This window comes from Ahaetulla prasina, chromosome 6, assembly GCF_028640845.1.
Source record: "Ahaetulla prasina isolate Xishuangbanna chromosome 6, ASM2864084v1, whole genome shotgun sequence".
In the NCBI taxonomy this organism is placed as follows: Eukaryota; Metazoa; Chordata; class Lepidosauria; order Squamata; family Colubridae; genus Ahaetulla; species Ahaetulla prasina.
Window position 1 is genome coordinate 107,313,942 of NC_080544.1, and position 28,000 is coordinate 107,341,941.

Here is a 28,000-nt window from a genome sequence, read left to right on the forward strand (position 1 = left end):
GGGCTTTTTACCTGCCTGTCATTCAGGAGCTCAAGACATCTTTTACTGGAAGGTCTAAAACAAGGATGTCCAAAGTTGGCAACTTTAAGACTTGTGGACTTCAACTCCCACAATTCCTCAGCCAGCAAAGCTTTGCTGTAGGCTTCAACTTTAAGACTTGCGGACTTCAGCTCCCAGAATTCCCCAGCCAGCGGCTGAGGAATTCTGGGAGTTGAAGTCCACAAGTCTTAAAGTTGACAACTTTGGACACCCCTGGTCTAAAACAAAAGGCGCTTAAAAAACAACAACACAGAACCCAAAAATTCATTTTTAGCAAACACCTAACGCCCCTCCCATCTCTCTCAATAGCCGGAGATTTAAAAGCACTTGTGCCCCGAGGCCTGATGGGAGTCGTAGTTCTAATGGCCTCCGTTTGCAGTGAATCGCGAGACTTGCGAGCCTAGCCCCTCGCGGGAACTCTTGAAAAAGTCCTCGCTGGAACGATAACGGAGGGAAGAAGGCATGCCGGGAGTTGTGGTTTTCAAAGCATGGAAGCCTAGAGAAGCGAAGCTGGCTGAACGGGCCTTCAGGAACTTTGTTTCCCAGGCGCCTTCGCGTCACGTTCGACCCCCTATCCGCTACCGCTGTTTGGTTCGAAAGTGAAACGGGAATCCAGCTTCGGGTCGTGGATCGTCATTAATCATCTTTTTTTTTTTTGGCAGGAAACGTTGAGCCTCGTAGTAGCCTGGTAAGTAACCTTACCCGCCTCTGGAAATCTTTAAAACAAAGGTGCCTCTGAGCATGAGCAGAGCGGTGCTGAATAGGGATCATGAGAACGAATTAGAATAAATCATGATTGATTGATTGATTGATTGATTTTTAATTAGAATTAATAATGATTAGGATTGGAATCCTTACCTCTGGTTTCCCCAAACTTTTAATTGCTCCTCGATTTTTTTAAAATAAACTGACTTCGCCGCTGTGATTGTATTTATTTTTTTTTCTTTTCCTCCATTGTTGTTCTGAGCTGCCCTTCTGTGCTTTTCTCAGCAGGGAGCTCAAATTTAATAGTAAATGTATGTTGCAGAAAATTGAAGAGCAAATGTAGAATTCTTTTATGGGCCAAGTGTTTATTGGACCCACAAGGAATTTGTCTTTGGTGTATGTGCTCCCAGTGTGCATAAGGAGAATAAAATTCATTCATCAAGAATAAAAAGATACAACACTTAGGGATAGTCAAGGTTACTAATAAGCTATCAAATCGTCCTAGGAAACAAGTAAAAACAATATAAATTGAAAGATACAAGTAACATGGTTACAGTAATAAGTGGGAAGAGATAGATACTAGTAAGAATAGAATAGAATAGAATAGAATTTTTATTGGCCAAGTGTGATTGGACACACAAGGAATTTGTCTTGGTGCATATGCTCTCAGTGTACATAAAGAAAAGATACGTTCATCAAGGTACAACATTTACAACACAATTGATGGTCAATATATCAATATAAATCATAAGGATTGCCAGCAACAAGTTATAGTCATACAGTCATAAGTGGAAAGAGATTGGTGATGGGAACTATGAGAAGATTAATAGTAGTGCAGATTCAGTAAATAGTCTGACAGTGTTGAGGGAATTATTTGTTTAGCAGAGTGATGGCCTTCGGGGAAAAACTGTTCTTGTGTCTAGTTGTTCTGGTGTGCAGTGCTCTATAGCGTCGTTTTGAGGGTAGGAGTTGAAACAGTTTATGTCCAGGATGCGAGGGGTCTGTAAATATTTTCACGGCCCTCTTCTTGATTCGTGCAGTATACAGGTCCTCAATGGAAGGCAGGTTGGTAGCAATTATTTTTTCTGCAGTTCTAATTATCCTCTGAAGTCTGTGTTTTTCTTGTTGGGTTGCAGAACCGAACCAGACAGTTATAGAGGTGCAAATGACAGACTCAATAATTCCTCTGTAGAACTGAATCAGCAGCTCCTAAGGGAGAGAAGAATAATAGTAATACAGTCTTAGTAAATTATTTGACAGTGTTGTGGGAATTAGTATATTGCAGAACATTTAATAGTAAATACAGAATTCTTTATTGGCCAAGTGTGATTGGACACACAAGGAATTTGTCTTTGGTGTATGTGCTCTCGGTGTACATAAGGAGAATAAAATACATTCGTCAAGAATAAAACGATACAACACTTAGGGATAGTCAAGGTTACTAATAACCTATCAAATCATACTATGAAATAATATAAATCGAAAGATACAAGCAACATCTGGTGGCTCAGCAGACTAAGTCTGTCTGTTATTAACACAGCTGCTTGCAATTACTGCAAGTTCAAGTCCCACCAGCCCCAAGGTTGACTCAGCCTTCCATCCTTTATAAGGTAGGTAAAATGAGGACCCAGATTGTTGGGGGCAATAAAAGTTGACTTTGAATATAATATACAAATGGATGAAGACTATTGCTTAACACAGTGTAAGCCGCCCTGAGTCTTCGGAAAAGGGCGCGATATAAATTCAAATAAATAAATAAAAAACAAACAAACATGATTATAGTAATAAGTGGGAAGAGATAGATATTAGTAAGGAAGAGAAGAATAGAAATACAGTCTTAGTAAATTATTTGACAGTGTTGTGGGAATTAGTATATTGCAGAAAATTTAATAGTAACTGTATATTGCAGAAAATTAAGATTTTTTCTAACAGTTGCGAGTTAGCTGGTGTCGTTGGCCACAGATCTATTTGGTTATAGAGGGGAGCTTCAGGTACACATTTGCAGGGTTCAAACCCAGTAAAGCACCCAAAAAATAAAAAATAAAAGGATTTTTAAAAATTTAAATCGGATTTTTTTTTATTTTTATCAAATTATAAAATGCTTTTGGAGTAAAACTCTAAAGATAGTTTTCTATTTAAGGTACATTAATAATTTAGTTAATTCAGCATGAAATGGAGCTTAGTTATGTAGCACGAGGCTGTATATTTTGCAATATTGGGACTGTCAGTGAGTCAACAGCCAGTCAGGAGGAGCTGCTGTGGGATGGAGATTTAAAGTTGCTCTTTAAAAAGTATGATTTAAATCGAGTTGATTTAAACCAAGCCTTTTTGCTAGTGATTTAAATCACGATTTAAATCAACTCGATTTAAATCAAATCCACCCTAAAAGTATCCATATGCAAATAAACCACTCAGATTGTTTTTATTCAGTTTTATTTTATATCCTAATTGACGAAACTTCTCCGAACAATTGTTTTTAGTGCATCCTCTTGTTCCCTCAGGCCATGCCCTCTCGAATAAAAGCATTATGTCAATATTTCTCAAGCTTGGCAAATTTTAGATGGGTGGTCTTCAACTCCCAAAATTCCCCTGCCAGCTGTAAGGGAACCTAGGTGGCTGGGGAATTCTAGGAGTTGAAGTCCATTCTTCTTAAACTTTCCAAGCCTGACAAAAAATGCTTACATCATTGCCGAGGACTGTCAGATCGAAATATATTTTGCAAAGACAGAGCTGAAAAAAGCCTTGAGAGGCAAAAGAAAACAAATCTCAGAATTCAGGTAGGGGATTGTTTTTTTTTCCAAAGCTGAGAGGAATTACAAGCCATGTGCTCGAAGGAAATGAAAAGTGAAAGTTCGTATCGAATATGGGGAGTCCCTTGAAAAATGAGGCTGTTATCCAGAAATAAGAAGAAATTAAGAAGAGACTGGATAGCCATTTTACTGAAACGGTAGGGTCTCCAGCTTGAGCAGGGGGTTGGACTAGAAGACCTCTAAGGCCCCTTCCAGCTCTATTCTGAACTGAAAAATACCTTCCGAATGCATATTTTAGTCCCTCAGTCTCCAGTTTAGCGTGTTAAAAGAAAACTAGAGGGAAAAAGAAGGTTTCATTAGAATAGAATAGAATAGAATAGAATAGAATAGAATAGAATAGAATAGAATAGAATAGAATAGAATAGAATTTTTATTGGCCAAGTGTGATTGGACACACAAGGAATTTGTCTTGGTGCATCTGCTCTCAATGTACATAAAAGAAAAGATACGTTCATCAAGGTACAACATTTACAACACAATTGATGGTCAATATATCAATATAAATCATAAAGATTGCCAGCAACAAGTTATAGTCATACAGTCATAAATGGAAAGAGATTGGTGATGGGAACTATGAGAAGATTAATAGTAGTGCAGATTCAGTAAATAGTCTGACAGTGTTGAAGGAATTATTTGTTTAGCAGAGTGATGGCCTTCGGGGAAAAAACTGTTCTCGTGTCTAGTTGTTCTGGTGTGCAGTGCTCTATAGCGTCGTTTTGAGGGTAGGAGTTGAAACAGTTTATGTCCAGGATGCGAGGGGTCTGTAAATATTTTCACGGCCCTCTTCTTGATTCGTGCAGTATACAGGTCCTCAATGGAAGGCAGGTTGGTAGCCATTATTTTTTCTGCAGTTCTAATTATCCTCTGAAGTCTGTGTCTTTCTTGTTGGGTTGCAGAACCGAACCAGACAGTTATAGAGGCGCAAATGACAGACTCAATAATTCCTCTGTAGAACTGGATCAACAGCTCCTTGGGCAGTTTGAGATTACTGAGTTGGCGCAGAAAGAACATTCTTTGTTGTCCTTTTTTAATGATGTTTTTGATGTTAGCTGTCCATTTTAGATCTTGCGATATGGTAGAACCTAGAAATTTGAAAGTCTCTACTGTTGATAGTGTTGTCTAGTATATAATATATACTATTATTAATATAATATATTATATATATATATATATATATATATACTATATTAATATAATATAATTAATAAAATAAAATAAAATAATAAAATAAAGTACAGTACAGTACAGTACTGTAATGTAATGTAATGTAATGTAATGTAATGTAATGTAATGTAATGTAATGTAATGTAATATATTCAGCAAACCTGAGTGATCCCAAAAAATGGCCTTGAGACTTCGCGTTCCCCAAGGGAAAATTTTCCTCATGAAGCAAACACAGTGATAACGTACAAGTAGTTCTCGACTTATGACCGCTAGTGGACCCAAAATTTCTGTTTGCTAAGTGAGTTGGTTAACGGAGTTTTGCCTCGTTTTATGATTTTTTTCCTGTCACAGTTGTCAAGTGATTCACTGCAGTTTTGTTTGTTTTTTAAATTTGTAACAGTATTGTTAAGTGAATCTGGCTTCCCCATTGACTTTGCTTGTCAGAAGAGTCGCAAAAGAGGATCACGTGCCACTGGAACCGTCATAAATATGAATCAATTGCTAAGCACTCAAATTGCTAAGCGGCTCAAGGCTCCCATATAACACCTATCCTGCGCGGGCTGCACTGGCTTCCGGTTGCCTTCCGGGTGCAATTCAAGGTGTTAGTGACCGTTTTTAAAGCGCTCCATGGCTTAGGACCGGGCTATTTACGGGACCGCCTGCTGCCACCGGTGGCCTCCCATCGACCAGTGCGCTCCCACAGAGTGGGTCTCCTCAGGGTGCCGTCGGCCAGACAATGTCGGCTGACGACCCCCAGGGGGAGGGCCTTCTCTGTGGGGGCCCCAGCATTTCGGCCAATTTAAATTAGTTTTTTTTTAAATTGTTCTTAATTTTTGTATTACTTTTTACTTGGCTTTAAACCGCCCTGAGTCCTTCGGGAGAAGGGCGGTATAAAAATTGCAATAATAAATAAATAAATAAATTTTGATCACCCGACCATGGGGATGCTGCAGTGCTCATAAGTCTGAAAAACAGTCATGTCACTTTTTTCGGTGACTTTATGACAATCACTAAACCAAGGGTTGTAAGTCGAGAGCAAGGGTTTATCTATTTAATATTCCGAATTGTTTTTAGACCTTGATAATATCGGATTTGCTATTTCAAGAGAGTAACTTTTTCTGCTTTCTTTAAAGGTCTTTAATTTGAAGAGGAGACACCAAACGAAACATAACTCCAAGGAAAACTTTAACCTCTATGGGAAGATCAATCTGGGCCTAACCTTATTCTCTGCTAAGACTTTGGTATGCTAAAGTTTTGGTTCTCCGTCTTCCTTTCCTTGTTTTGTTTTGGCAAGGGGCCATCTTTCAGAATACAGGTAGTATCCTCGACTTATGACCACAACTGAGCCCAACATCTCCGTTGTTAAGTGAAACATTGAGTTATTTTTTTTCCCCGTTGTACGAACTTTCTTGCCAGAGATATTAAGTGAATCACTACAGTTGTTATGTGAGTAACATGGCTGTGAAGTGAAAAGTGCTTTTTCCACTGAAGGTCACAAAAGGGGATCCCAGGACTCTGGAACCGTCATAAATATGAGTCAATTGCCAAGTGTCTGAATTTTGTTCAGGGGACCATGGGAAAGCTGCAGTGGTCGTATGTGTGAAAAATGGTCACAGTCACTTTTTTCAGCGATGACGTAACTTTGAACGGTCACTAAATGAATTATTATAAGTCAAGGACTTCCCTGACGTTGGTCATCAAGCATCCTAGTGCAGGAGTCTCCAACTTTGGCAAGTTTAAGACTTGTGGACTTCAACTCCCAGAATTCCTCAGCCAGCAAAGCAAAGCTGGCTGAGGAATTCTGGGAGTTGAAGTCCACAAGTCTTAAATCTTGCCAAGGTTGGAGACCCCTGTCGTAGTGGACTCTGAGGTATCAGCCCAGCTGCTGTGGCCTAGAGGTGGAACTCTTGCCTCAAAATCAGGAGGTAGTGAGTTCGATCCTAGGTAGAGGCAGATGTAGGGTTTCCTGCTTGGGCAGGGGGTTGGACTAGATGACCTGCAAGGTCCCTTCCAACTATGTTAATCTGTTAACCCTTACCATTCCTGACTGATAGCTGAGTTCTTGTTTTTTTTTTGTTTTTGTTTCTTCTTCCAGACTCAGCTTCGATGGATACTTTTCCTTTTACGATAGGAGAAGCGATCTGTTTGGGGTCAAGCTTGGCTTTCTCTGGCCTCTTTTATTACTTGCACAGGCAAAAGGCCAAGGTGGTGTCCAAAATCCAGGTGTGACATTTATGTATTGTTTTAATTAAAGTAGTACTTTTCAAACTTGGCAGTCTTAAGATCTGTGGAATTCCCCAGCCAGCATGCTGAGAGTTGGAAATCCGCACATCTTAAGGTTGCCAAGTTTGAAAAACGTCGGTTTAAAGGATTTATAATGTGATTATTGATTTATTTAAAGAATTCTTCTTTAACCATTGTGACTTCAGGCAGCATGCCATAAGCAAAGCCCCCCAAACAACATAAAAAATCCAATTAAAATCCATCTAGGTATTGTATCTTTCCCGTGCTCTTGAGAAAGCAAGGATGGCATTTATAGCATAATATTTATATTTCACAGCGTTTTAATGATTGCTCTAATAAAAAGTATAGCATCTTGTAACATCAGCGTTATCTTGCATCCATAAGTTGGATTCAGGTATGCTGAGCTATGGTTGTTCAGCCATAGTTATAAAATCCTACTGGTTTAAACATTTTTACGTAAAAAAAGTCAGCATTATTACTGAGCACAATGGACAAATTCAACTGCACGCACTCTTCTTGTTACAGCATGTCTATGAATGGGAGAGGAGATCTGTTAAGAGTTTTATCTCAGCTTTATTACCTGATAAGTAACTCAAAGTGGCAAACATATAAATAACATTCCTTCTTCGCCTGTTCTCCCCATAGCAACAACCCTGTGAGGTGGGTTGGGCTGAGGGAGAATGACTGGCCCAATGTCACCCAGCCAGCTTTCATACCTAAGGCAGGATTAAAATTCATAGCCTCTTGGTGATCGGCCCAAACTTAACCATTTGGTTTTCGTGCCTAAGGAGGGAGTAGAATTGTGATGGGGAACCTATGGCACATGTGCTGGAAGTGGCACACAAGCCATCTCTCCATGCATTGCTCTTCTGGGTTACAACGCGCTGGCCGGATGGTATTCATGTGCACGGAAGCGCTCGAACCCAAAAGAGCAGCCATCCGGCACGCATGCATGCGCCAGGAAGATAATCTTCCTGTTTCCGGCGCACACATGCGCACCGGCCACCTGGTCTTTCTGGCATGTGCATGTGAAGACCAGCTGGCCGGTGCGCTTATGCGCGCCGGAAACTGGAAGATCATCTTCCCGGCGCACACATGTGCACTGGGCAGCTGCCCTTCCAGTTTCCAGCATGTGCACATGTGCGCGCGTGCTCCCATTTTGACACTCAGTGTGCCGAAAAGGTTCTCCAACACTGGACTAGAACTCACTGTGTTGTCTCTGCGCCCCCCCCCCCCGAGCCGGGCCCCCTGCCAGAAAGTGACTCGGAAAGTTAGGGGGAAGGGCCATCAGGACTTACCTCTGGAGCACCGGCTTCTCTGGCTCAGCTCCAGGAGCCAGAGGAAGGCCAGGTGGAGGAGATAACAAGGCCTCCGTCCTGACTCTCCTCCCCCCCCAGGCCACGCCTCCAGACCCGTTTGATGGCAACCAGGCCTGGCTAGATCCCAGGTTTCGGAGATACGAGAGGCGGCTACAACAAAGTAAGGGGTGGGGCAGGCCTAGAGAGTGCTGAGTCACGGAGCCACACCCCACAGAGTATAAAAGCAGCCCTGGCTGCTCTTCTGCTCCGTGACAAGCAAAAATTGAGATGAACTATTTGACTCGTGGAGAAGTGAGCTGAACATTCGGCCTGGATTGCTGACTACCTGGTTGCCCGGCAACCCCAAAATAAGGGAAGACTTTGGCAGGTAGCTGCAGATTCCCTGCCAGGACTGATAGCAGCCATGAACTCAATCACTGGCTCGTTTAGCCAGCTCGCGTGGCTGAGGCCAGGAGGGGACAGAACACACTGTCTCCTGGTGATTGGCCCAATATTACTTAGCCAGCTTTCATGCCTAAGGTGGGACTAAAAGTCACAGTCTCTTGGTGGCTGGCTCAAAGTCACCTAACCAGTTTTTTCCTGCCTAAGGCGGAACTAAAAGTCACAGTCTCCTAGTGATTGACCCAAAGTCACCTAGTTACCTTTTATACTTAAAGGAGATCTAAAAATAATTGTCTCCTGGTTTCTCGGCCAGCACCCTAACCACCGCACCCAAGTGTCTCTCAGTCATCACTTGACCTTGAGTGATCTTAATTCAAAACAGACAAATTGAGACAGCTTCATGCAATGTGCAGTTCTAGTCATTCACCCATGACTGTGCCCAGTGGTGAAATCCAATTTTTTTTACTACTGGTTCTGTGGGCGTGGCTTAGTGAGCGTGGTGTGGCTTGGGCGTGGCAGGGGAAGGCTACTGCAAAATCCCCATTCCCATCCCACTCCAGGGGAAGGATATTGCAAAATCTTCATTCCCGCCCCACTCTGGGGACAGGCAGAGGTGGTATTTGCCGGTTCTCCGAACTGCTCAGAATTTCCGCTACCGGTTCTCTGAACTACTCAAAATTTCCGCTACTGGTTCTCCAGAACCTGCTGGATTTCACCCCTGGATTGTGTCAGTTGCTAAACAAATGTGCTTAAGTTTGTATAAGGCAGTGATTTGTGAGTTTCCTTGGTAAATATGTGAAGAAGCCAATGTTTGAGATTTCAAGTCACCTTAATTCTGTATAGGTTCTGGTATTGCCTCTTCTATTTACATTCTCCCCCACCCCCACATTCTTGCAGGGGGCTCCGAAGCTCCAGGTCGGTTCAAGTCTTCCCAGCGTTTTGTCTGCCGCAGGTAGCAACTGCCTCCCCTACGTTGTCATTGAAGGTAAGAATTCAGCAAATAGGTTTGCCAAGATTTGAACAGCGAAGCCCATTTGTTGTGCCTCGGCTGCCCCCCACTCCGCAGCCGGGCCCCTCTCATCTCCTGTTATCTCAGCCAGAGACGGATAATGAAGACGAACGGCCTGGCATGCCTCCAGCCCCCAGTCCTGGCACCATGCCCGGACAGACCGAGCAAGACGAATGGCCTGGCATGCCTTCAGCCCCCAGTCCTGGCACTATGCCCGGACAAACTGAGCAAATAAACCCCTCCCCCACAGCATGTGAACATGAGGAACATGAAGCCAGTCACGAGCTGGAATTGCCAGCAGCTGGAGGGTGGATGGATCCACGCTTCCGGAGAATGGAGAGGCGACATCAGCAAAAGGAAGGGAGGGACAGGCCTGGATAAGTGCTGAGTCATGGAACCACACCTCATGGCCTATATAAAGGATCTGCTTTCTGGCATTCTTTGAGTCAGGCAAAGTCTAATTTGGATTGCTGAAGTCACATCTTGGACTCCTGCCTTCCCTGAGAACTCTGACAGAACTTTGGCAAGTTTAAGACTTGTGGACTTCAACTCCCAGAATTCCTCAGCCAGCAAAGCAAAGCTGGCTGAGGAATTCTGGGAGTTGAAGTCCAGAAGTCTTAATCTTGCCAAGGTTGGAGACCCCTGTCGTAGTGGACTCTGAGGTATCAGCCCAGCTGCTGTGGCCTAGAGGTGGAACTCTTGCCTCAAAATCAGGAGGTAGTGAGTTCGATCCTAGGTAGAGGCAGATGTAGGGTTTCCTGCTTGGGCGGGGGGTTGGACTAGATGACCTGCAAGGTCCCTTCCAACTATGTTAATCTGTTAACTCTTACCATTCCTGACTGATAGCTGAGTTCTTGTTTTGTTTTTTTTTGTTTCTTCTTCCAGACTCAGCTTCGATGGATACTTTTCCTTTTACGATAGGAGAAGCGATCTGTTTGGGGTCAAGCTTGGCTTTCTCTGGCCTCTTTTATTACTTGCACAGGCAAAAGGCCAAGGTGGTGTCCAAAATCCAGGTATGACATTTATGTATTGTTTTAATTAAAGTAGTACTTTTCAAACTTGGCAGTCTTAAGATCTGTGGAATTCCCCAGCCAGCATGCTGAGAGTTGGAAATCCGTACATCTTAAGGTTGCCAAGTTTGAAAAACATCGGTTTAAAGGATTTATAATGTGATTATTGATTTATTTAAAGAATTCTTCTTAACCATTGTGACTTCAGGCAGCATGCCATAAGCAAAGCCCCCCAAACAACATAAAAAATCCAATTAAAATCCATCTAGGTATTGTATCTTTCCCGTGCTCTTGAGAAAGCAAGGATGGCATTTATAGCATAATATTTATATTTCACAGCGTTTTAATGATTGCTCTAATAAAAAGTATAGCATCTTGTAACATCAGCGTTATCTTGCATCCATAAGTTGGATTCAGGTATGCTGAGCTATGGTTGTTCAGCCATAGTTATAAAATCCTACTGGTTTAAACATTTTTACGTAAAAAAAGTCAGTATTATTACTGAGCACAATGGACAAATTCAACTGCACACACTCTTCTTGTTACAGCATGTCTATGGATGGGAGAGGAGATCTGTTAGAGTTTTATCTCAGCTTTATTACCTGATAAGTAACTCAAAGCGGCAAACATAAATAACATTCCTTCTTCGCCTGTTCTCCCCATAGCAACAACCCTGTGAGGTGGGTTGGGCTGAGGGAGAATGACTGGCCCAATGTCACCCAGCCAGCTTTCATACCTAAGGCAGGATTAAAATTCATAGCCTCTTGGTGATCGGCCCAAACTTAACCATTTGGTTTTCGTGCCTAAGGAGGGAGTAGAATTGTGATGGGGAACCTATGGCACATGTGCTGGAAGTGGCACACAAGCCATCTCTCCATGCATTGCTCTTCTGGGTTACAACGAGAGGCGGCTACAACAAAGTAAGGGGTGGGGCAGGCCTAGAGAGTGCTGAGTCACGGAGCCACACCCCACAGAGTATAAAAGCAGCCCTGGCTGCTCTTCTGCTCCGTGACAAGCAAAAATTGAGATGAACTATTTGACTCGTGGAGAAGTGAGCTGAACATTCGGCCTGGATTGCTGACTACCTGGTTGCCCGGCAACCCCAAAATAAGGGAAGACTTTGGCAGGTAGCTGCAGATTCCCTGCCAGGACTGATAGCAGCCATGAACTCAATCACTGGCTCGTTTAGCCAGCTCGCGTGGCTGAGGCCGGGAGGGGACAGAACACACTGTCTCCTGGTGATTGGCCCAATATTACTTAGCCAGCTTTCATGCCTAAGGTGGGACTAAAAGTCACAGTCTCTTGGTGGCTGGCTCAAAGTCACCTAGTTACCTTTTATGCTTAAAGGAGATCTAAAAATCATTGTCTCCTGGTTTCTCGGCCAGCACCCTAACCGCCGCACCCAAGTGTCTCTCAGTCATCACTTGACCTTGAGTGATCTTAATTCAAAACAGACAAATTGAGACAGCTTCATGCAATGTGCAGTTCTAGTCATTCACCCATGACTGTGCCCAGTGGTGAAATCCAATTTTTTTTACTACTGGTTCTGTGGGCGTGGCTTAGTGAGCGTGGTGTGGCTTGGGCATGGCAGGGGAAGGCTACTGCAAAATCCCCATTCCCATCCCACTCCAGGGGAAGGATATTGCAAAATCTTCATTCCCGCCCCACTCTGGGGATAGGCAGAGGTGGTATTTGCCGGTTCTCCGAACTGCTCAGAATTTCCGCTACCGGTTCTCTGAACTACTCAAAATTTCCGCTACTGGTTCTCCAGAACCTGCTGGATTTCACCCCTGGACTGTGCCAGTTGCTAAACAAATGTGCTTAAGTTTGTATAAGGCAGTGATTTGTGAGTTTCCTTGGTAAATATGTGAATAAGCCAATGTTTGAGATTTCAAGTCACCTTAATTCTGTATAGGTTCTGGTATTGACTCTTCTATTTACATTCTCCCCACCCCCACATTCTTGCAGGGGGCTCCGAAGCTCCAGGTCGGTTCAAGTCTTCCCAGCGTTTTGTCTGCCGCAGGTAGCAACTGCCTCCCCTACGTTGTCATTGAAGGTAAGAATTCAGCAAATAGGTTTGCCAAGATTTGAACAGCGAAGCCCATTTGTTGTGCCTCGGCCGCCCCCCTCTCTGCAGCCGGGCCCCTCTCATCTTCTGTTATCTCAGCCAGAGACGGATAATGAAGACGAACGGCCTGGCATGCCTCCAGCCTCCAGCCCCCAGTCCTGGCACCATGCCTGGACAGACCGAGCAAGACGAATGGCCTGGCATGCCTTCAGCCCCCAGTCCTGGCACCATGCCCGGACAAACTGAGCAAATAAACCCCTCCCCCACAGCATGTGAACATGAGGAACATGAAGCCAGTCACGAGCTGGAATTGCCAGCAGCTGGAGGGTGGATGGATCCACGCTTCCGGAGAATGGAGAGGCGACATCAGCAAAAGGAAGGGAGGGGCAGGCCTGGATAAGTGCTGAGTCATGGAGCCACACCTCATGGCCTATATAAAGGATCTGCTTTCTGGCATTCTTTGAGTCAGGCAAAGTCTAATTTGGATTGCTGAAGTCACATCTTGGACTCCTGCCTGCCCTGAGAACTCTGACAGAACTTTGGCAAAGCTGCAGAGACTTTGTGGCCACAGAGTGGCCAGACAGTGATACAGACTTCCCTGACCCGGCCGTCAGAGGAGGAGTGGGATACGACACCATTCCTCAATCCCTTTTCCATTTATCATAGTGAATTCGGCACCCAGTTACCTTTGCTAAATGCCCACCAAGGGATCAACAAGAATCTGCAATAGGAAAATACTGTCCATTGTTAAATTGTGCGTCGTTTGGTTGCAATCTTTTTTCGCGATGGGCAAACTCGCAACTCATCAAGCTTGCTGTATATCTGCCCTGAAGTTGGGAGGATCAACTGATGCTTTTTCGCCTTCTTCTCAGTCTCTGTTTTTGTTGTGGTCTGTCAGCAGCCTACGGAGCTGGCAACCGAGTCGGACAGCGATGAGGCTGAGGTGAGGCCAGGGCCATCGGGAAGTGAGGTGCGGACTCCAGAGCCTCCAGAGGCTGACAGTAGTGAGGCAGAGGAACAGGAGGAGCCTGTTCCTAATGCATGCATGAGAAGAGCTTTCAGAAGGCAAGAGCAGCTCAAGCAGAGAGGACGACTCGGGAGTAGGGCCAAGAGATGATTGGCCCCTCCCATAAGGCTTAAAAGACCAGCAACGGTGTTTCAGCTTTGCCAGAAAACAACCTTGTGGCTGCGTCTTCTGCTCCGTCTTCTGCTTCGTGTACGTCTTTGTTTTTGTGGCTTCTGGACATTTGCCAGGAAGGGCCTTTGGCAGTTTGCCTAATTCAGCGGTTCTCAACCTGTGGGTCGCGACCCCGTTGGGGGTTGAATGACAATTTGCCAGGGGTCTCCTAAGACCATCAGAAATATGGGAAGTATACTTGTGAGTCGAAGAATCGCGCTCCAATGGTTGACTCCACAAGCCAGCTGCAGGCTCTTCAAATCGCTAGCCAAATTCGGCTTCAGGCACGATGAATTAAAAAAGAGAGAAATCTTTGCTCTGATGTCTCCCTCTCAAGCCAGCTGCAATCACTCCCAATCGCTAGCCTAATCTGGCTTCAGGCGCGATAAACTTAACAGGGGAGGAGTCTCTGCTTTAATGCCTCCGTCCTCAAGGCAATCGCAAGCAGTTCAGATCGCTAGCCAATACGGCTTCAGGCGCGATCAATTCAAAAAGACAGTTTGCTGCTTTTTGCCTTCTTCTGCGGCTGCTGAGGCGCGCTGAGATCGCTGCCTATCACCGCGATGAAATCAATCAGGCCTATGAACAAAAATAATTTTACGGTTGGGGGTCGCCACATCGTGGGGAATTGTATTAAAGGGGTCGCAGCACTATAAAGGTTGAGAACCACTGGCCTAATTGGATTAAGGTTTGTGAGAAAACTGAGGAATTTGTGTTGGGAGGCATTTGTTTTACTCTGAGTTGAACGACGCTGGGAATGAAGTAATTCCCAGCTGTTCGAATAAAGTTTGTTTTTCCCCACGGACTAAGTTTATTACTACCTACTTGGGCCTGGGTTTTGTGTTTGGCTTCAGAGCTATTAGAATCCAAAATGTAGGTAGTTCGGGCATAGGAGGTAGAAGGTGAACAGTAAGGCATTTGGAGAGGGCTTACCAAGAGCTTTGTGACTTTTGTAGAACTTGATGAAGATCGATTCATTTCCTCCTTAACCTTCTCCCCAGTACAGGTAATCCTCAACTCACAATCACAATCGAGACCTGAATTTCTGTTGCTGAGCAAAAAGTGGTTGTTGTTGTGCCTGATTTTACAACCCTTTTGCCACGGTGGTTACATAAGTGAATTACTGCAATGTGAGTCATACGATCCGTTAAGTGAATCTGGCTTTCCCCATTGACTTCATTAAGTTGAGATTGAGTTGAGATTGAGATTAAGTTTTCCCATTGACTTCATTAAGTTGAGATTCATCCATTGAGATTCATTAAGTGAATCTGGCTTTCCCCATTGACTTCATTGAATCTGGCTTTCCACATTGACTCATGAAAACCTTTGAAAGGCTAGTGCTTTCCTATCTGAAAACCATCACGGATCCGCTGTTAGACCCCTTGCAATTTGCATACCGAGCAAATAGATCAACAGATGATGCTGTTAATATGGCTCTGCACTACATCCTACAACATCTTGAGTCTCCAAAGACCTATGCAAGGGTCCTTTTTGTAGACTTTAGTTCAGCATTCAATACCATCATTCCAGACATTCTTCTAACTAAGCTAAACCAGCTACAGGTACCGGAACAGACTTGTAAGTGGATCACAAGCTTCCTAACAAACAGGAAGCAGCAGGTGAAGCTAAGCAAGATCACATCAAATACCTGTACAATTAGCACAGGGGCCCCCCAAGGCTGTGTGCTCTCCCCACTTCTCTTCTCTCTGTATACCAATGACTGCATCTCCAATGATCCATTTGTTAAGCTACTGAAGTTCGCAGATGACACAACAGTGATTGGTCTCATTCGAGACAATGACGAATCCGCATATAGAGGAGAGGTCGAACGACTAGCCTTGTGGTGCAACCAAAACAATCTGGAACTGAACACAAAACCGTAGAAATGGTGGTAGACTTTAGGAAAAACCCTTCCATACTTCCACCTCTCACAATACTTGACAACACAGTATCAACAGTAGAAACCTTCAAATTTCTGGGTTCTATCATATCGCAAGATCTCAAATGGACAGCTAACATCAAAAACATCATTAAAAAAGGACAACAAAGAATGTTCTTTCTGCGCCAACTCAGTAAGCTCAAACTGCCCAAGGAGCTGCTGATCCAATTCTACAGAGGAATTATTGAGTCTGTCATTTGCACCTCTATAACTGTCTGGTTCGGTTCTGCAACCCAACAAGAAAACACAGACTTCAGAGGATAATTAGAACTGCAGAAAAATAATTGCTACCAACTTGCCTTCCATTGAGGACCTGTATACTGCACGAATCAAGAAGAGGGCCGTGAAAATATTTGCAGATCCCTCGCATCCTGGACATAAACTGTTTCAACTCCTACCCTCAAAAGCAGCTATAGAGCACTGCACACCAGAACAACTAGACACAAGAACAGTTTTTCCCGAAGGCCATCACTCTGCTAAACAAATAATTCCCTCAACACTGTCAGACTATTTACTGAATCTGCACTACTATTAATCGTTTCATAGTTCCCATCACCAATCTCTTTCCACTTATGACTGTATGACTATAACTTGTTGCTGGCAATCCTTATGATTTATATTGATATATTGATCATCAATTGTGTTGTAAATGTTGTACCTTGATGAACGTATCTTTTCTTTTATGTACACAGAGCATATGCACCAAGACAAATTCCTTGTGTGTCCAATCACACTTGGCCAATAAAAATTCTATTCTATTCTATTCTTTGCTCGTCAGAAGCTGGCTGGGAAAATCTGGGAAGATCATGTGACACACCCCTCTCCCCCGGATGCTGCCATCGTTGTTAATACACACCGATTGCTAAGCACCCAAATTTTGATCACGTGACCGTGGGGAGTCCTATAATGGTTGTAAATGCAAGTACCGATTGTAAGTCACTTTTTTCAGGGTCGTCGTAACTTTGAACAGTCACTAAATGATCATGATTTATCACGTATCTTTTATGTACACTGAGAGCTTATGCACCGAAGACAAATTCCTTGTGTGTCCAATCACACTTGGCCAATAAAGAATTCTATTCTGTTCTATTCTATTCTTTTATCCTATCCTATCCTATCCTATCCTATCCTATCCTATCCTATCCTATCCTATCCTATTCTATTTTCTCCTATTCTATTCTATTCTATTCTATTCTATTCTATTCTATTCTATTCTATTCTATTCTATTCTATTCTATTTAGAATAGAATAGAATAGAATTTTTTATTGGCCAAGTGTGATTGGACACACAAGGAATTTGTCTTGGTGCATATGCTCTCAGTGTACATAAAAGAAAAGATACGTTCATCAAGGTACAACATTTACAACACAATTGATGATCAATATATCAATATAAATCATAAGGATTGCCAGCAACAAGTTATAGTCATACAGTCATAAGTGTTCATATTCTATTCTTTTCTATTATTCTATTCTCCTATTCTATTTTATTCTATTCTATTGTATTGTATTGTATTCTATTCTATGCTTCTATTCTATTCCTATTCTATTCTATTCTATTCCAATTCTTTCTATTCTTTTATCCTATCCTATCCTGTCCTGTCCTATTCTATTCTTCTCTTCTCTTCTCTTCTCTTCTCTTCTATTCTATTCTCTTCTATTCTATTTTCCTATTCTCTTCTATTTCTATTTCTATCCTATTCTGTTTTATTCTATTCTTATTCTATTTTATTCCAATCCTATCCTATCCTATCCTGTCCTGTCCTGTCCTGTCCTGTCCTGTCCTGTCCTGTCCTGTCCTGTCCTGTCCTGTCCTGTCCTATCCTATCCTATCCTATCCTATCCTATCCTATCCTATCCTATCCTATTCTAATTCCATGTTAGTCAAATTCCAATTACAATTCCATGTAAAGCTCTCTTCCAAACCTGAAATGAATCAACTCTCAGTTTGAATGAGAGTGTATTCTCCAAAATATGAAAATGTGACCCTTCCCTACAGATCTTTAGATACACACCGTTCAAAGTAATAGAGACAGTCTGGCCTGTTTTGCTTTGAATTCATAAATCTGCTTTTTCTTTTGAAAGATCCCAAATGTGGGGTGCTAAGTTCTTGATCAGACAGAATTCAGTTTGTCTTCATATCAGTGCCTGGTGAGAGCGAGCATGTATATTCAGTATATTCAGAGCCTCTTGTCAGTGAAAGTATTTTTAAGCTATAGAGTTAGCCCCCAACTTACAAACATTTGTATAGTGATCATTGGAAGTTAAAACAGAACTGGAAAAAAGTGACTGATGACCAGTTTTCATAAGACCGTTGCAGCTCCCTATGGTCATATGATCAAAATTCAGACACTTGGCAACTGGCATGTATTTATGACAGTTGCACCGTCCTGAGGTCATGTGATCACCATTTGTAAACTTCCCAGTTGGCATTTGACAAGCAAAGTCAATGCGGGATGCCAGATTTATTTAATGATCACGATTACTTATCTTCAACTTTAAGTGAGTCGCTTAAAGGTAAAGGTTCCCTTTGCACATGTGTGCTAGTCGTTCCCAACTCAAGGGGGCGGTGTTCATCTCCTTCTAAGCCTAGTCATTCCCGACTCAAGGGGGCGGTGTTCATCTCCTTCTAAGCCTAGTCATTCGCGACTCAAGGGGGCAGTGTTCATCTCCTTCTAAGCCGAAGAGCCAGCACTGTCCGAAGACGTCTCCGTGTTCATGTGGCCGGCATGACTCAACACCAAAGGCGCACGGAACGCTGTTCCCTTCCCACCAAAGGTGATCCCTATTTTTTCTGCTTACATTTTTTACATGCTTTCGAACTGCTAGGTTGGCAGAAGCTGGGACAAGTAACGGGAGCTCATCCCATTACGCAGCACTAGGGATTCGAACCACTGAACTGCCGACCTTTCGATCGACAAACTCAGCGTCTTAGCCACTGAGTCACCGCGTCCTTTGAGTGAGTTGTTTAACCATGACTTAAAAAATAATAATCGTAAAATGGGATCAAACTCACTTAAAACTGCCTGGCTTAGCAATGAAAATTTTGGGCTCAGTTATGGTCGTAAGTTGAGGACTACATCATACATATCATACCCAGAGTTCTTAATACTACAATACAACCCAATTTTTAATTTGCTGGCTTGGGGTTATGCTCCCACTTCCGTCTGAACGGCTTCCAAGCAACATACAGACCTAATTTTTAAGGTTATAACAATAGATAAGACGTTCATAATCTAAATCCTCTGGCTACCGCTAAACAATTAAATCTCTATAAATACTTCCTTTGCAGGAAGGATCAGCGTGAAATACATCCAGTCCACAAAGATTTAATGGGGAAAAAAAACAAACAGGTCTTGATCCCTTTTCAAACATTGAAGCTGGGTTGATCTGATTTCTGGGGAGAGAACTACCTATTTCAAAGAGAGGGACAGTGTTAAGATATTTAATAGCTGGAACTGTAAAGTATATAATCGGTCAGAGCACACCGTTGTGCAGGTAGCCCTCAACCTACGACCACCGTTGAGCCCGAAGTTTTATGTTGTGAAGTGAAACACTTGCTAAATCCATTTGTCCCATTTTTACGACATTTCTTGCCGCGTTTGTTAAGTGAATCGCTGCCGTTGTTAAATGAGTAACACGGTTGTTAAGTGAATCTGGGTTTTTCCGTTGTCGTTACTTGTCAGAAAGTCGCAAAAGGACTCCTGAACTCTGCAACCATCATAAATGTGAGTCAGTTGTCCAGCATCTGAGTGTAAATCACGTGACCATTTGGACATGCTGCCATGGTCATAAGTGTGAAAAATGGTCCTAAGTCACTTTTTTCAGCACTGTTGTGACTTTGAATGGTCACTAAATGAATTGTTGTCTGTCGAGGACTACCTTTATTAGAGTTGGAAGGGACCTTGGAGGTCTTCTAGTCCAGGGGTCTTCAACCTTGGCAACTTTAAGCCTGGTGGACTTCAACTCCCAGAATTCCCCAGCCTGGACTTGTCCAAACCCCTGCCCAACCTCCTATACCATTCTGTACTTTCTTTGGGTTTTATGGGATGGATACTCATGATCATAGAAAATGACAGAATAACAGAACAGAATTACAGAAAGGGACCCCAGAGGTCCTCCAGTCAACCTTTTTATACCTACCGCCCACTTTTGTATCTCTGTTAGTAGTAAAATTTTCTAACCGCCCACAGGTTCCACAGTAATGCGCTGTGTATTGTTGTCTGTGCATGCCTCTTGTGCATCATGGATTGGGTTTGGGGTGGGGGGTGGGGCGGCTACCAGCTCTGCTTGTCTGTTACAGCTGGGTGGTGTGGGGGGAGATGCGCGAGCTATTCTGGGACGAGGCTCTTTTGTTTGCGGTCGCACTATAGCGCCATTTACTTTCACTTATGTGACGTGAACTAAACTTATGCGCGGGCGATACAGATAGTATATTTTCAGAAATTTAAAGTGTCACGGGGAATTTTATGAAAACCTAATGAAAATGTTTTTAAATAATGCTATGGAAATTTTTTAAAACGTCAAATTTAAAAAAAGGAAAGTGCTTCAGTATCGGACAAAACCCCTACCACCATGAAAGCTGGAATGCCCACAAGTGGGCGGTAGTGACCAGGTTGACTACCACTGCTCTAGTCCAACCCCCTTCTCAAGCAGGAGACCCTATGCCATTTCAGACAAATGGCTGTTCAGTCTCTTCTTAATTGAGTGAAGAGGCGGGCTGGTGCATGAGGCCATTTACATTATGATTGGTTGCTGGGTGTAAAGGGGGAGTTTCCCTTTTTCCCCGCCTTTTCCTTCTGTGTGCTGTTCCGTGATTTACCTCACGATTTACCTCACGATGTAGTGATGTTCCTAACTACCTTGTCTGTTGTAAATCTAGACGTTAAATATATTGATTTATATAAAACCACAAGTTCGCGACATGGTACTTTTCTGCTTTTAAACTTTATTTCTCTTCCCAGTGATCTTTGGGAAGATTTCACGTTAACAACCTCTTCAAGTAACGGTAGAACCTGTTCAAAACCTATCCGCCAAAATCCTTGCCACGATATTTCCCTCGTTGTGGTTTCCTGGTGGAGGAAAGGATCAGGGACAACCGTTTGTCTCCACCTCTTCTCACTCACCCGTTTTCTAGAATTATATGCAGACATTTGGGACTCGAACTGGGTGGCTCTAAGCTCACTGGATGTATTGCAATAGTGGGGAATATCTGTCGCTCGGCTGTAGGATGAGGGTGAAGTCCCAAAGGTGCCTTTTCAGGAGGCAACTGGACTTTCTGGTTTTTTTATTTGAAGACATTTTGCTTCTAATCCAGGAAGCTTCTTCAGCTTTGACCAGATGGTGGAGAATGGAAGGATTTCTGCTCCTTGCAGACAGCTGGTCATTTGCATCTTTTTTAGAGAGTCATTGAGGCAATTTGGAGGTTTATCTGTGTCCTCAGGGTCACTTGAGTGGTGCAAATGGGTGTGGCGCCTTCTTGGAATTACTAAAAAGACTGTATTGTAGACTGGACATAGTCCTTTCGACAGTTCCAAGAAGGTGCCACACCCATTTGTACTACTCAGGTGACCCCGAGGACACAGATAAACCTCCAAGTCGCCTCAATGACTCTCTAAAAAGGATGCAAATAACCAGCTGTCTGCAAGGAATATAAATCCTTCCATTCCTCACCATCCGGTTAGAGCTGAAGAAGCTTCTTGGATGAGAAGCGAAATGTTTCTAAGGAGAAAAACTATGAAAGCCCAGTTGCCTCTTGAAAAAGCATTTTCGGGACAACCTTGACCTGGATGACTGAGAATCGCCATAGACAATGAGGGTGAAGGTTCATTCTTCGAGTTTGTGGGTTGGTTTCCAAACATTTTGTTAACATCTTCAGCACAGTTTAGGGCAGGGGTAGTCAACCTGTTTATACCTACCGCCCACTTTTGTATCTCTGTTAGTAGTAAAATTTTCTAACCGCCCATTGGTTCCACAGTAATGCGCTGTGTATTGTTGTCTGCACATGCCTCTCGCATATCGTGGATTGGATTTTGGGGGGGGGGGCCGCCGGCTACCAGCTCTGCTTGTCTGTTACAGCTGGGTGGTGTGGGGGGGAGATGCGCGAGCTATTCTGGGACAGGGCTCTTTTGTTTGCGGTCGCACTATAGCGCCATTTACTTTCACTTATGTGACGTGAACTAAACTTATGCGCGGGCGATACAAATCGTATATTTTCAGAAATTTAAATTGTCACGGGGAATTTTATGAAAACCGAATGAAAATGTTTTTAAATAATGCTATGAATTTTTTTAAAAAACATCAATTAAATTTTAAAAAAGGAAAGTGCTTCAGTATCGGACAAAACCCCTACCTCCCACCATGAAAGCTGGAACGCCCACTCGTGGGTGGTAGAGACCAGGTTGACTACCACTGGTTTAGGGGATGTCAGTCAGGGGTGAAATGTAAAATTCATTACTATCAGTTCTGTGGGTGTGACTTGGTGGTGGTGGAGTAATGTGGGTGTGTGGGCGTGGCCAACTTTTCTTTTTTTTTCTTTTTTCTTTTTTTACTTTTAAAAGCTTTTTTCCTACAACCTCTTCCACCGAAGAGATTGTAAAAAATGCTTTTAAAAGCCTGTGATGATCAGGTAACTCAGCTGGGATTGCCAGAGGAAAAAAATGTTTTAAAGGATTCTGACGATCCTAGCTGAGTTGCCTGATGGCCAGAACCTTTTAAAAACTTTCTTTTCTACAACCTCTTTGGCTTTTAAAACATGCTTTTAAATGGTTCTGACGATCCCAGCTGAGCTGCGCGATCATCAGAGGCTTTTTTTTTTAACTTTGAAAAGCATTTTTTCGGCTGAAGAAAAAATGCTTTTAAAAGTAAAAACAAACAAACAAACTCTGATGATCACGCAGCTCAGCTGGGGTGGGCGGGGCAGGGATTTCTGCTACCAGTTCTCTGAACCACCCGGGCCGTAATAGCTCAGGCTGTTAGTAGCCTGTTATTAGAACACAGTAGCCTGCAATTACTGCAGGTTCAAGCCCGGCCCGAGGTTGACTCAGCCTTCCATCCTTTATAAGGTAGGTAAAATGAGGACCCAGATTGTTGGGGGGGCAATAAGTTGACTTTGTAAATATACAAATAGAATGAGACTATTGCCTTATACACTGTAAGCCGCCCTGAGTCTTCGGAGAAGGGTGGGATATAAATGTAAATAAAAAAAAAACATCATCCGCCGCCTTTGCTACCGGATCGGGTGAACCGGAAGCATTTCACCCCTGATGTCAGTCTCTCTGCCTATAAGGGCTTCAGGTGTGGGTGTCTCAAGTGAGGCTCTGGTGTTGGTCATCAGTGAGAGTCTGGTGATGGGTCTTGTGATAGGGAGGTTACATCAGGTGAGAGTCATTGGGAGGTGAAATGCTGGTTGGGGCGGGGCGCTTGCGTGGGTTGGTTGGGGGTCAGTGCTGTCTCCGGTTTGGCTGTGTGGGTTATTTGGATTCTGAGTGGTTCGTGGGCCGGTTGAAGGGTCAATGTGTCGTGTCCCCCTCCCCCTCCGACGACCGGGTCTGGGAAGTCTGTCTCAAGCATGGCCACGAAGCCTCTGCAGCTTTGCCAAATTCCTTTCAGATTTCTCAGGGCAGGCAGGAATCCAAGGTGTGACTACAGCAAACCAGAGGAGACTTTGCCTGACTCAAGGAATGCCAAAAAGCAGATCCTTTATATAGGCCATGGGGTGTGGCTCCATGACTCAGCACTTATCCAGGCCTGCCCCTCCCTTCCTTCTGCTGATGTCGCCTCTCAGATCTTCAGAAACGGGGATCCTCCCACTTTAGATTGTCTTCTGCTGTTTGAGAAAGGGAGGGGTCGGAAGGAGCAGGCCCGGGCAATTCCAATCCGTGGTTGACTCCCTCTGATGGCTGCGTGTGAGTGAGGTTTGTTTGTTCATTCCTGACATCCCTTCCAGGCATGGGGCCAGGGCTGGGGGCTGGAGGCATGCCAGGCCATTCCTCTTCATTATCAGACTCTGAATCTGATAGCAGGCCTGGCAGGAGATGGGAGGGGCCCCGCTGAGGAGAGGAGGGAGGACGAGGTACAGCACAATGTGTCCATTGATGGGATTGATTGTAGAGTGCCAAGCTTCGATGAATTCACAAGTGTGGCGGGTGGTAGCGTGGCCGATGATTTTTGCATTGTTCCAATAGAACTGGTGTTGTTTCGTGTTGGTAGAGATGAAGGATTTGGGATTGTGGCCTTTGACTGCCAGACAGTCTTTGTGCATCCTGGTTTCACCCTCACCAGAAAGACCTGGGGTCATTTTAGTCTATTTAGGGGCTTTCTGGGCTTGAAACCGATGACTTTCAAGCTCAAGGACTTGCCAACTGGAAGACATCTTATCATTTCAGGAGTGGTCCAGCCGGTCGAAGCTGCCCTCACCAGCCCGTACCACAAGGAGCTGCAGGGAGTGATCGAGAGACTGATCCTGAAGGAGCATCGCTTGATCTGGAACAGCCTGGCCCGAAGCTGGTGAGCAACCTTTTGGAGACGAAGCAGGAGGGCTGGGGAAGTAGGCAGTATCCTCACATTTCTTTGCTCAGGGTAGACAAGGAGGTGGCTTCTTTTAATGCCGAGAAGCCAGGCTGGCTCAGGAATTCTGGGAGTTGAAGCCCACAAGTCCTAAAGGGGCCACAGTTCCCCACCTCTATATTAGAATGATCTAAAGAGAGAAAGAAAGGAAAAACGCAAGGGACAACTCCATTTGATCTTCAGTCGGCAAGAGAGGATCAGTAAGTCTTCAAAACAAAACTTTTGCCCTCTGTCAAGGAATAAGAGAGCCGGTTCAATCTAGTGCCTACGGCACCAGGCTAGAAAGCTGAAGACTGAGTTCTAATCCCGCTTTAGGCATGAAAGCCAGCTGGGTGACTTTGGACCAATCACCAGGAGACTGAGTTCTAGTCCCGCCTTAGGCATGAAAGTCAGCTGGGTACTTTGGACCAATCACCAGGAGACGGTGAATTCTAGTCCCACCTTAGGCATGAAAGCCAGCTGGGTGACTTTGGACCAATCACCAGGAGACTTTGAATTCTAGTCCCGCCTTAGGCATGAAAGCCAGCTGGGTGACTTTGGACCAATCACCAGGAGACTGTGAGTTCTAGTCCCGCCTTAGGCATGAAAGTCAGCTGGGTGACTTTGGACCAATCACCAGGAAACTGTGAGTTCTAGTCCCACCTTAGCCATGAAAGTCAGCTGGGTGACTTTGGACCAATCACCAAGAGACTGAATTCTAGTCCCGCCTTAGGCATGAAAGCCAGCTGGGTGACTTTTGGCCAATCACCAGAAGGCTGTGAGTTCCAGTCCCACCATAGACATGAGAGCTGGCAGGTTGATAGTGAGCCAGTCCCTCTCTCAGCTTAACCCACATCATAGAATTCTTGTGGAATAAATAGGAAGGAGAAGTATGAGACATATCTATGCTGCCTTCAGTTATTTATAAAAATATTAAGGGTGAGCGATAAACAAATAAATAAGCTACATGATAACGTAAAGTATTGGCCTGTTGTGCATAATGCCTTCCCCTAAGTGGTTTTCAGCCATGTGCTCCTGTTGCGGCTGTCTCTGGACAGGGTAAATCTGGGCTCCTGATCAGTAGACCCTCACTGAGACTTTGCTGCTTCCTCTCCCCTCCAATTGCTTTCCTCTCATTGCAGGACGGACAGTGAACGGGTGGTGCTGGAGCAGCTGCACACAGTCCCCTTCGTCCTCGCCTCCGCCGACAAAGCGGCAGGACGAGTAAGCGTGGAATTGCCCCTCCAGGCGGTTGACCTACCCCTGGAGACCGTCTACGAACGCTTCCAGCAGACCTCCCATGGCTTCAAAGACCTTCTCAGCCACTACCTGAGCGGGGAGAAGCCCAAGGGCTTCCTGGAGACGGAAGAGATGCTTTTGGTGGGCAGCAATCTGACTGGCATTGGTGAGCTAGCCCAGCGCCCGGATGGTACCCTCTGCCTGCAACCCCCTTCGAATGGAGCCGGCTATTTCCTGTGCCTGGAGGATTGGCAGACTCTGCTATCCGGTCTCCAGTCGGCCAGCAACTTCTGGAAATGGACAGCCTTGGTGTGCGGCTTTGTCTCTGTGGTGGTTGTCGTGCGGGCCCTTCGTCGAGCCCACCGGATCCGCCGGCTGAATCGGGAGCGGGAGGCGCAACGGCAGGAATTCGAAGACTACCTGCGGAATCACAACCAGGACGAAGAGCTGCCCGCAAACGCCTGCGTGGTGTGCTTGACCAATCCACGCGAGTGCGTCGTGCTGCCCTGCGGCCACATCTGCTTGTGCTTCCACTGTTTCCAGGCCTTGCCCAACCCTTTCTGCCCCATCTGCCGGGGCCCCATAGACCGTGTGGTTCCCCTCTATCAGGCCTAGGGAGGAGGTAGCCTCCTACGCATATCAGCTGCTCTTAGTGCAAGACATTAGGACCTTCTTCACAGTGGTTATAGTAGAGCGGTATCTCAACTTTGGCAACTGTCGGATGAGTGGCCTTCAACTCCCAGAATTCCCCATTCATCCATCCATGCTCGCTGGGGAATTGTGGGAATTGAAGTCCACCCATCTTAAAGTTGGCCAAGGTCGAGGCACACTATTAGAAACAAGCATCCCAATTGTGGGTTGAGGGACATCCGGTCTTCTGAGGCATGCGGTCTCGAAGGATCTCCGGGATCTCAGAGGATGTCCCTCTGCACAAATTCTTGCTATTGGGCGGCACGTCCAGAGTAGATCACCCTTCCAGCTTTGCTGTGCTGGAAGAGAGATTAAGGAGTCCTTCTGGTGGTTCTCCTCTGGTGTTGAGACTCCAACCCCAGAGTTCTGGGGGGAATTATGGGACTTGTAATCCAAACACATCTAGAGAGCGCAGGGTTGGGGAAAGGCTGAATTGATCTGCTGCGCAGGGAGTCACCAAGCTCCTAAGCCTGCCTTGCTGGTTTGCAAACTTAAAGCAATAATCACTGTGAGAGTAGAGCATCTTACCTAAATGATAGGAGCTGGGTTTTTTTAAAAAAAATTGGAACTCAGTTATTTGTTGTCTATAAACCAGGGGTCTCCAACCCTGGTCCCTTTAAGACTTGTGGACTTGAACTCCCAGAGTCCCTCAGCCAGCAAAGCTGGCTGAGGAACTCTGGGAGTTGAAGTCCACATGTCTTAAAGGGACCAAGGTTGGAGACCCCTGCTATAAACCACACCCAGCAGTCTTTGCTTCAGGATTTGAACTGTTGAATGCCAGGGTTATAGGACATAAATAACCATTGGCTTTCCATTGAAAATATTGGCCGCATTTAGCTTCATCACAATATCTTTTTAGTCATTGTCAGGTTCTGGAACATTTCAAATCTGAATAGCCACTGGAGCTTCAGGTTTCCTGCCGATCACGAAGTTTAAATTTCATTATCGGCATGAAGTTGGCTGTGTAGAGTTACCGACCTTAACTTAGAACTGTGTTTCTCAACTTTAGCAACTTTAAGACCTGTGGACTTCAACTCCCACATAGCTGTCCACGCATCTTAAAAGTTGCCATCTTAAGTCCACACCTCTTAAAACGCTGAGTAGGGACTAGAGATTTAACTGACGTGCAAATAGGCCTGCTCAAGAGCTGAGATGGGGTTGACTCTTGGTTTCACAGATATTTCTAGCCGATACCAGCTAATACAGACTGGAGGACTAAGCCCTCAATTTTGCTGGAACTGTTTCTTTCAAGTCGGACCTGTACGGAAATGGCAGATGGTGTTTAATCAGACAAGATTATGATTGATGTTAATGACCGGTTCTTCGCTCGTTTTGAAATTGCTGAGATCTTGCCTCTTGACATACAAGGGTTGGAGGCAGAAGGCCGATCCCAGAGGGGGCGACCGCCAAAAAGACTATTCTAGCATATATACGGCTGATGGCTTTCTTGCCAAGCGGGCCGCTTGCCAACCCTAATTTTCTTATCATCAAGTTCGGGATGAGCGGCAGAAGCTGTCCTCCACGGCTGGCCCAGTCAAAGGAATCGTTTTGCTTTGCGCTATCTTCTACGACGAACCAAGCATTGGATGGCGTTTCGCAGTCCTGTGCGCCGGGAATGTAAAAATCAAGAATGATTAAATCGGCAAATCCCTCAAGGCT

The 28,000-nt window shown here is 44.6% G+C and overlaps 1 protein-coding gene and 1 long non-coding RNA gene across 2 annotated transcripts; both read left to right on the top strand.

Annotated features, from left to right (window-relative positions):
• Positions 1 to 515: 515 nt before the first annotated feature.
• Positions 516 to 9,859, top strand: LOC131200420 (uncharacterized). Its single transcript, XR_009155613.1, has 4 exons — positions 516 to 727; positions 5,852 to 5,959; positions 6,814 to 6,941; positions 9,560 to 9,859. It is a non-coding gene; the product is annotated as an uncharacterized LOC131200420 (long non-coding RNA).
• Positions 9,860 to 10,561: 702 nt separating this feature from the next.
• Positions 10,562 to 27,996, top strand: LOC131200417 (mitochondrial ubiquitin ligase activator of nfkb 1-A-like). The gene is made up of 4 exons (XM_058187119.1): positions 10,562 to 10,684; positions 12,650 to 12,737; positions 24,253 to 24,373; positions 25,555 to 27,996. Exons 1-4 carry the CDS (start codon positions 10,568 to 10,570, stop codon positions 26,264 to 26,266), a joined length of 1,038 nt encoding a protein of 345 aa, XP_058043102.1. The 5' UTR covers positions 10,562 to 10,567; the 3' UTR covers positions 26,267 to 27,996.
• The last annotated feature ends 4 nt before the right edge of the window (positions 27,997 to 28,000 follow it).

Bases quoted from the DNA above. Each gene is read 5' to 3' on its own strand.
- LOC131200417 (XM_058187119.1), top strand. From the start codon at position 10,568: ATGGATACTTTTCCTTTTACGATAGGAGAAGCGATCTGTTTGGGGTCA. The intron at 10,685-12,649 runs GTATGACATTTA...ACATTCTTGCAG, and splicing joins AGGTGGTGTCCAAAATCCAG to GGGGCTCCGAAGCTCCAGGT. The intron at 24,374-25,554 runs GTGAGCAACCTT...CTCTCATTGCAG, and splicing joins AACAGCCTGGCCCGAAGCTG to GACGGACAGTGAACGGGTGG.